Consider the following 9,402-nt stretch of genomic DNA (forward strand, 5'->3'; position numbering starts at 1 on the left):
TAGCCTAATGAGTGCATCTTTATGAGGAGGCTCAGGTGGATTCATATATCAGCTCTGCAACTGCCTCCCTGGGCCATACAGGAAGGAAGAGGTGGCTTTAAACACCATGACAAATATTTGTCCATTCAAACGGGTTGGAGTGGCTAGCTTCCTTTTAACAAAAAATCATGCCAGAGTTCCATGTTGAACCTATTTAATTAATCTGCATAATTAATGCCCTGACATGAGATATTAGTGGACGTGTGAGGCAGATACATGATGAAGCTCCATCTGGTACCGAGGTAATTAATCGGGTTGAAACAACCCGCTACTGAACCTGGACTCCACTACTTTCTCTCTCTGCTCACCAGAGCACCGAGTGTGACACTCTCTCTCACTCTCTCATACAATGCCCAGGAGACACTAGTAGAGGACTGGGTTCACTTCACATTGATACAGGCTGTGTGTGTGTTAACCTCTGAACTGGAGAGTGAAGCAAATAACAATGTTTTTTTTAGGCGTGTGTCATTGCGAATGTCGGTCCCTGCAAGTAAATCAACCATTCATCAGATTCTGTGAGAATTAAAGGGGGGTGAACTGTGTGTGTGACATTGTGAATTTTAACACCGTTTTTGTGTGTCCCTGCAGAGTACAGCCGCTTTGAGTCGAAGATCCACGACCTGAGGGAACAGATGATGAACAGTAGCATGAGCTCTGGTTCGGGCTCCTTGCGCACCAGCGAGAAACGCTCCCTCTACGTCAGGTACCAGAACACACGCACAGTACACACCACTCCCAAAATCATCACGTTTAGCACACCACTCACAAATACTATGATTTTTCATCAGCACAAAGTAGGTCATGATGAGACTATCGTACGCCAAGTATCTGCTCATCTGATGAATTTGATGAGCAAGCTTTTCAGTTGGATGCCACACATGACCTATTTTACATAGCTGCAGCCTATGGCTGGCAAAAGTACTACTGGTATCATAATGTTATTACATTTTGGGCATGAAGCCAAAACTGTAAGGAACCCCAGTCAGTCAGGAAGAGCAACATGTGCCAGGCAGGCAGCCTCCCCCACTGTAATGAGTGCAGCTGCCTGAGTTGGGAACAGGAAGTGTTCTGGGGGGTCAAGGTGAAAATGATTATTCTATGATGTAACACTCATGTCCCAAGAACTGGAAACACATTTCAAGCTAAGTGCTGTGGTGCAGCGTCACGTCAACCCAATATTTACAACCCCTGCAAGAATAGCAACATTTTCAGTTTTGATGGCGATTCTTGACAGAGAAGGAAGCATCTACAAATCCAAGGCTTACTATGAACACAAGCTAGATCAAAATACTTGTGTAACGATGTGTAATCAGTTCGATGTCCAAAGCCGAAACGGTCAATAAACAAACTAAGATACTGTTCTGTCATGTTCCCATTGTATCTCCCAACAAGACTGTAGCTCATTGGACCACCTATACACTGTAAACCAGGATGACTAATGCTCTGTAATTCTCTCCCGTCAGCCAGGGAGAGCTATCCTTTCCTCTGTGTGTGTGACTAAGCATACAGTTATGGAGGAAAAGGCTCTGTTTCATTCCAATGCACAGCAGTAGAGCAGACTTCTCCCCAGCCAGCCTATCCTCTGGAATGTGAGACCTCTCAGGTGCACACACACACACACACACACACAGCCAGGGTCCAATCTGAATGCCTGTGTCAGGGGAGGCACTCATGTAACCTGGCAGTGAGACTTGATACCTGCAGGTAGCTAATATCAGGGCAATCTGAATACTTTAGACCGGGCAGCCAGTAGGGAGAACACACTGGTAGTAGCAACGCCACACTGGACCACGTCGTGTCCTGCAGAGCCAGGTTGTCAGGTTAGTGGCAGTAGTGGAACCTGTAGAGCTGTCGGTTCCCTGTCTGACAGACTCATAGCAGAAGTAATGGAAACTGTGGCAACGAAGAAGCCAATGTGTTTTCCAATGACATTGTCACATTTCATCATGTGACGTAGTGGGGTTTAAACTTCAGAACCTGTTACTAGTATGGTGCAGTAATACTGTATATGCGGTTGAGTGATTGACACAAACACCCCTCCCCCTCTCTGTCTTTCTGTGTGTAGAGCCCTTTTTGACTATGACCGGGCCAGAGACAGCTGTCTGCCCAGCCAGGGCCTGAGCTTCTCCTATGGGGACATCCTGCATGTCATCAACGCCTCCGATGACGAGTGGTGGCAGGCGCGTCTGGTCACGCCCCACGGAGAGAGCGAGCAGATCGGGGTCATTCCAAGCAAGAAGAGGTAACCTCATCACCCCATTTTACCACCCAAAACAGTGCTGCTGTTGTGTGACTCTCAAAGTGCCTCAGTAAGAGATTTGAAATGGGTCTTTTCTACGCAGGGTGGAGAAGAAGGAGCGAGCGAGGTTAAAAACAGTCAAGTTCCACGCCAGGACGGGCATGATTGATTCCAACAGGGTGAGTCTGGGGGGCTGTGCTCTCTGGTTCTCCTGCCTGGCAGTGGGCACCCAGGGAGCTGACCCACTTCCCCCTCCCTGAGGCAGGCAGTGTGGGAACAGGAGCATGTAGCAGGGACCTAGCTGCTCATTAGAACTAGTGGAGAAACCTAAAGACTCGCATACATTACAGACAGTCTCGTTCTCTTTAAAGACAAGGGGCTACCAAACTGACTCGATGCTTAGTAATGGGACCTGTCGCTATCCTATCTAAGTGCAATTAGTGTTTTTAATGTGATCTGAAGTCTTAGTATACATCAGGCAATGTAAGAAACCCCTGGTTTACCAATACAGGCTCTCACTGGTGAATGTATTAATTGGTTGTCTTGTTTTCATACGATTTTCAAGTAATATTGTGACACCTGTATGGTCCTGTAATGATATGCTCGCTCATTAGAAGGGCAATTTCCTCTCGTGTATATACCGTTTCTAGGATCAACATGGAAATGATCTTCCCTTTGCATAAGTGTTCCATTCATTTTACCCTGGTTATCTGCCTTCATTTATCTGCCTTCATTCTTTCATTTAGATTTTTTTCTTTGTTTTTAGATTTGTCTGTTTTTATTTCGTTTTGCATGTGTGTTTGGTGTCCTCATTGAACAACAACGTTCTGTTCTGTTTTTTGTTTCATCCCCCCCATCGCCCCCCTCCCCTCATCACGCACATCTCCAAGCAGCCAGTCAAAGTAAAGCGCAAAAAAAGCTTCAACCTCTCACGCAAGTTCCAGTTTTACAAGAGCAAGGAGAATATTGTGCAGGAGTTGGTGGAGTCTGAACGTGAGTACCCAAAGTGTGTGATATGAGGGGGTTTTACTTTTCGCGCTTTCCTTTCATGCTTCATCCTTCCCGCAGCTTAATCTCTCCACTCACCTCTGGGACCAGACCGTGGCTGTCTGTCTGTGGGCAGTGCTGTCTTTTCCCGCTCACTGTCATTCACTCAGCCAGAGAGGACCCACACAGACCCAGGCCTGGGGTTCAGGTGTCGGCCTCTCTGGTATCTGTTCGTCTGTCTGTCCACTGGTGGAGAGTCCAGGTGTGTGCTGCTGGCTGCCAGGGCAGGTGTGTGGCTGGCTGCACTAACACAGTAACTGTATACTGCTGCTAGAGGCCCTGTTAGACCCCCACTATTCATTGCTGCCCAGTCAATCCTCATCCGCAGTTACTGACCCAGAGCACTAGAATTTCATTAGCTGGACGGCAGCACTAAAAAACACTAACGGGTCAAAACCTCATTCTTAATGGTATTGGCTGTGTGTAATTTCAAGGCCTTGGCTTTCACTGGGAGTAGAGTGGGGCTCAGGGTTTAGGGAGCACAGTGCCTCGTGTTGGTCCCCCCCATCTTGGCCTGCCTCACTGCCTCTAGGCGAGCAGCCAGCACACTGCTCCTCCCTTTCTCTTTCGCTCTCTCTCGGCCTGTCCCAGCTCTCACTAACCTCTTCTTCCTGTCTGCCTCTTCTGTTTGTTTCTGCTCTCACCTGTCGGGACACTCAGGACTTCCCAGGGTTAAGCGATGACTTTTATGGATCAAAGAGTTTGAGTAAGTGTGTGGTTGGACTGTCACGCTGCAGCTGCTGTCCCCTGAGTTCCGAGCTAAACGCCTGTTCAATGCAGACCCGGCTAGCAATGGCTGCGACAAACACACACACACTTGTTTACTGATACACACACACGGCCCTAGGGTAAGAGAGCAAGTGTTACACCTTGTCTGACTTCCTTCTTCCCTGTAGGGAATTTACTCTAAAAGTTTAGTAGATCATTGTCAGAGAGTGATTACTTGGAGAAACCAAGTATCTCCCTCCCTACACTGACTGGACAGGGTTTGCTTTTCCTATTCTGCTTTTCCATGTTAGCAATCTGAGCTGACTGCCCAGTGCCCATGTATGCTTGTTAACAGGCCCACCGCCACTGTTTTCTTTGGCTTGTCCCCGACACTGTATCTGGTGTGACAGATACAGAGCCCTCGATAGGAAACACTGGCAAGGGACCGGAGGGTCACTTGGGACTTTGTGAAAGGAAACACTTAATTTCCTATTGCTGCAAACCTCCAACCACTTCCCCGTGTAGAAAGCGCTGTTGCTCAGAACAAGACTGTTTTCTTTTCATTTTTTCCCCTCTTTCTGTCCGTTTCCTTTTCATCGGGTTATATGCAGTGGGACAAAAGGGGACTTTGTTTTTCCTTCTTGATGCTCGGCAACTGGTGGTGAACATTTTTCCCTCACCAAAATGAAAACCAATTTATTTTGATGTGGCTTTACCACTACTGCCCAGCTTTGAGCTTTCCCAACATAAACATGTTCCTCTCCTTGCAGAATGCCTGACGTCAAACACGAGCGACAGTGAAAGCAGCTCAAGTAAGCAACCATATTTTCCTTCTACTTTTTTTTGCAGCTTTTATTACGGACATAATCCAACTAAATGAAAAGCATGCGGCACGTCATTACACCTGTATCCAAAGCAATGTTTTATTTTAGTCCTCGGTGCTGTAGATAGCTGGCATTTGACTGCAATAGTATCAGGCACTTAGTAGCAAAACAGTCTCTTTCATCTGCTGTTATAGAAAATGTGACTATGAAAAGAGTACTTTAAACATTCCATTACTATCAACCACATCTACTAATCCATTGTCATGGGATTATAATAAAGATTTATTTTTACTCAAACTGTTGTCTTCCTTTCTGCTATTCAGAGGGTCAGGAAGACACAATTCTCTCATACGAGCCAGTGATTCGACAGGAGAGTAAGTATGCAATATACTAGATGTTCTCCTCCATTTAGGATGGGGTTTGATACCATTAATGCATATCTTATTCCAGTGTTTGCAGACATGAGTTTTGACCTGCGCCCTCTCTTCTCGTTTGCAGTTCATTACACAAGGCCTGTGATCATCTTGGGCCCAATGAAAGACAGAGTAAACGATGACCTGATCTCAGAGTTCCCTCACAAGTTTGGCTCCTGCGTTCCTCGTGAGTAGACCACTCGACAACATGCACCACATTATCACAGCCACTTATAGAAACACTAGTGGAAAATGTATATATCCCGTGTTTTAGTGACATCTCCCTAACAGTCATTTGAATCTGTCCCTCGATCTGTGCAGACACGACACGTCCGCGGCGGGAGAACGAGATGGACGGCCAGGACTACCATTTTGTGGGCTCACGGGAGCAGATGGAGAAGGACATTCAGGATAATAAGTTCATTGAGGCAGGCCAGTTCAACGAGAACCTCTATGGGACCAGCATCTTGTCTGTCAGAGCAGTGGCTGAGAGGGTAGGGAGCACAACACATCATAAATGTGCAATATACACAAGGTTAATTTCTGATGGATTGTTAAGGGATGTATGAGAAAATGTGTTATTTTGATACTTAAGTGCTCTTTCTCTCCTTCCTCTTCATGAAGGGAAAACACTGTATCCTGGACGTGTCTGGAAACGCTATAAAGCGACTGCAACAAGCACAACTTTATTCGATCGCAATTTTCATCAAACCAAAATCCATTGAAACTCTTATGTAAGTGTGTCTGTTCTTGGATCTAATGAACTGTTAAAAGATTCTCTTTACTGTAACTCCATACAACAATCACTTCCTGTACTGTACACTAACCAACCATGTCTGTGTTGCAGGGAGATGAATAAGAGACAGACATTTGAGCAATCCAATAAAATCTTTGATAAGGCAATTAAACTGGAACAAGAGTTTGGAGAATTTTTCACAGGTAAGTCCACTACTTTATTTTTTAGGTTCATCGCAGATTATACATATTTTAGATACGCTTGAAGCGTATTGTAGGGCAAGTAGGAATCTTAATGCATCGATGCACTCATGATATCCACTTCTCTGTCTGTCTCCAGCCATTGTACAGGGTGACTCTCTAGAGGAAATTTACAACAAAATCAAGATGATCATCGAGGAACAGTCGGGCCCCTACATCTGGATACCTTCCTCAGAGAAGCTCTGAGCTCCCAGCTATACCCCTCTGTGTCAGTGCAGCCCCCCACACCCCTCCTGACACCCCCGCCCATCCCCCAAATAGCTCCTCCCTCCCCCTTTTTTGCCGATATGTTTCATATCAAGTTTTAGTGTCATCATTATGTTAATCTCAAATGAAAAGAAGTCTTATCACCATTACTGTGACTGTGCACACCCCTGCATGAGTTTCTCAGCAATTCCATTTAAGACTGGAAATGCCATTCCGAATGAATTTGTCATTTTAAAACAAAAAAAAGGGAAAAGGAGAAATAATCCTTCTTTTGTGAAATGGGACTGACAGTTGAAAATCAGAATGTTTTACAGACGGTGAGGAGGAGTTTGGGATTCAGGGGAAGTTGCAGGGGAATGGAGACTTAATAACACAAGTTGGAACACTTTGTAAATGTTCATCAAATCACATTTAAAAAAGACACTAGAGAAGCAAAGACCACTTAGGAGGGTTTTTTTCTACAAGGACTGAATAATATCAAGCCCAGCTGATGGTACTGTTGGAGTTATCTCTCTTGTTTATAATTACTGAAGAAATTGGTGGAGAAGCCTACAGACTGGTGATTTATCACAAACCAGCTTGCTATTTGATCAGCTGCCAGTTGTTGGTGCTGCTGCAGCTGATCAAGACCTCTTGGGAGGCAGAACAAATGAAAGAAATGAGTTATGAATCTACATTTATATAATGAAATCACAAGGTAAATGAACAAATCCTACTGAGATTTTACTGCATATTAAAAATGACATTTTGCATTTCACTAGAATTGTCTACTTGGAGGGCTGTTAGATTTCATTCCTTTGTTTTTTTTTTGTGGGGGATTTTTTTGCTTGTGGTTTTTAGCTGCTCTGTGTAAAGGGTGGGGGTAGAGAAGTGTAACGGGGCTCTCTGCAAAACACCAAACTGCCTTACATCAAATACAAATTGTTATATTATTACCTGTACTTTGTGAGGGAAGCTACAAATAATTGACAAGGAAAACAAACAGGAAATGTATTTTATTTTCTGAGTTGTCCTCCTGACTTCCAGGAGGTCTAACTTGTGAGTGCAATAGACCGAACGCATATCTCACCTCTGTGGATTCCTATCTTCCCCCTGTATTTTTATCCTTTTCCTGTTGTCATTTAAGAATTTATTGGATTCCAATTTGGGCAGCCATAGCTCCCTCACCCATGTTGAGCAGCAGACCACCCTATTACACTCTCTGCCTTCCAAGATGATTCTTTTTGATTGATTGGTCACATGGTACTGTCCTGTATATGCCACCCTGAAGGTGGCCTTAAAACGGGTAGAACAAGACAAATTGTATTGGATGTCCTAACAATTAAAGAGTCAATTAAATTGGTTTTTGGATTGTCCCCCCCCCCATCCATAACACTGTATCTAAAGTTTTTTAAATTTGTTCTGGGTATGTTTTGAGCCACTGTGTTATGAACCCAATGGTATATCTGGGGCGAGCTCAGTCAGCTCAAGAATCTAACGCACCGATATAATTTCCCCTGCGACTGAAATACCATGTTTTAAAGGACAAATTTAAGGGTTCACAGATGTTAAATGTGAATGAAAGAGTAACTGACTGAATGGTTTGAGAGATTTGAAAGGCATTTGCATTGAACTCTTTAATAGACATAATAGATCAGCATATCTCGTGAAGTTTCGTGAAGACCACTTCTGTGGTAAACCCTTGCCTGGGTTGGCTTCATGGATTCAACAGGATTGAAATAACCTGCTAAATCTTCCTTTGCAGATCTTGGCACTGTTTATTTGTTCATGTGAGGGGATGTGTCTGACTTGTTTAAGAATACTGTGGCCCCCTACCCTGTGAACATTTAATTTTCCACTGTTTTTGGAAGAGGGAAGGGTTTTCCTCAGATGCCTGAGAGCCAGACCATCTTCTGTATGACCTTGCCCTCTGCCCCCCCAACACCTGTACATCCAGGCATTTTCTGAACAGGTGTGCCCACCTGCCAGGCACCACTGCTAAACCAGCTGTCATTACCTGTGTCAAAACCAGAGTTCAGGGAATAACCGAAGGGAACAGAGCCATTTATAAACTGCTTACAGACTGTTTCAAAGGGTGTGGTAGCTGTCAAATGTAAATATGCCCCCAGCAGATCCCCCTCACCTGTGCTTCATGCATGTGTGAAATAAACTGGGACAAAACATTTTTATAGATCACAAATGACAGGTAAGTAAACAGATATTCCGAGATATAATTTCCAATTTTTTCATACATGTGACGTAATGTTGGTATTTCTCTATAGACAAATCTTCAGCTGCCTATTGGAACACTTTTGTCCATTGGGAATTTAATTCCCTCAAGTAGGGCCTGTCTACATGTTATTTCTTGTGGGAAATGGTGTATAGATTCAAAGAATGAAGACAAGATACAGGCAGCAACCTACAATATATTCCAGAAACCAGGTGGAGCATTGATGAATATCTGATTTAGACCTGGTCCTCTGTTTTTAGTTGAAACACAGCTGACTGTTTAACATGTCTGGTATTTATACCCCTCGGTCAGCAATCATGTCAATAAAGCCCAAATAACTTGATTTTTTTCATCCTTTCCATTGAAGTTGCGGTATAACAAGATTGAACCTAAATGCCCGTGTGTATAATTTATGAGGGTCTTTGTTCCAGTGAGAGACACGATGATGTAAGCTTTTCTGGGGGGGGTCTGGTTTGTCCTTTTGGGTGATGAGTTGTTTGACAGCACACCTGTGCAGTAAGTGCTTGCGAATTCTTTGATTGTACAGTAGTTTCCTTCCTGTCACACTGAAGGTGTTTGAGCCTATCAGGATGCTGGGCCAAATGGTCTTCCCTGTCCTAGTCATGAGGGAGCACAGTCCTGCAACTTTTTTTGTTTGGGGTTTTCGGTTTGGACTGGACAAGCGTTTATTTGTTTGAAAATAAAATGTGACTCGGTTAT

General features: G+C 44.3%; 1 protein-coding gene across 9 annotated transcripts in view; it reads left to right on the plus strand.

Moving 5' to 3' along the window:
- LOC112220888 (disks large homolog 3) overlaps window positions 1-9,399 on the plus strand; it is a 148,031-nt gene extending 138,632 nt beyond the window's left edge. For 7 of the 9 annotated variants that reach the window (XM_042303072.1, XM_042303074.1, XM_024382839.2 and 4 more), the window contains 11 exons: window positions 628-742; window positions 2,105-2,281; window positions 2,382-2,457; window positions 3,172-3,271; window positions 4,804-4,845; window positions 5,181-5,231; window positions 5,356-5,457; window positions 5,592-5,764; window positions 5,895-6,004; window positions 6,118-6,209; window positions 6,346-9,399. In XM_042303072.1, the coding sequence (XP_042159006.1) occupies window positions 628-742; window positions 2,105-2,281; window positions 2,382-2,457; window positions 3,172-3,271; window positions 4,804-4,845; window positions 5,181-5,231; window positions 5,356-5,457; window positions 5,592-5,764; window positions 5,895-6,004; window positions 6,118-6,209; window positions 6,346-6,452 (1,145 nt within the window). In that variant the 3' untranslated portion in view covers window positions 6,453-9,399. Of the gene's footprint in view, window positions 1-627; window positions 743-2,104; window positions 2,282-2,381; window positions 2,458-3,171; window positions 3,272-3,985; window positions 4,032-4,803; window positions 4,846-5,180; window positions 5,232-5,355; window positions 5,458-5,591; window positions 5,765-5,894; window positions 6,005-6,117; window positions 6,210-6,345 lie in introns of all 9 variants that reach the window. The other 2 variants (XM_042303075.1, XM_024382844.2) reach the window with 1 other exon arrangement.
- Window positions 9,400-9,402: the final 3 nt, after the last annotated feature.

The sequence above is a fragment of the Oncorhynchus tshawytscha genome, linkage group LG21, assembly GCF_018296145.1.
Source record: "Oncorhynchus tshawytscha isolate Ot180627B linkage group LG21, Otsh_v2.0, whole genome shotgun sequence".
Classification (NCBI taxonomy): domain Eukaryota; kingdom Metazoa; phylum Chordata; class Actinopteri; order Salmoniformes; family Salmonidae; genus Oncorhynchus; species Oncorhynchus tshawytscha.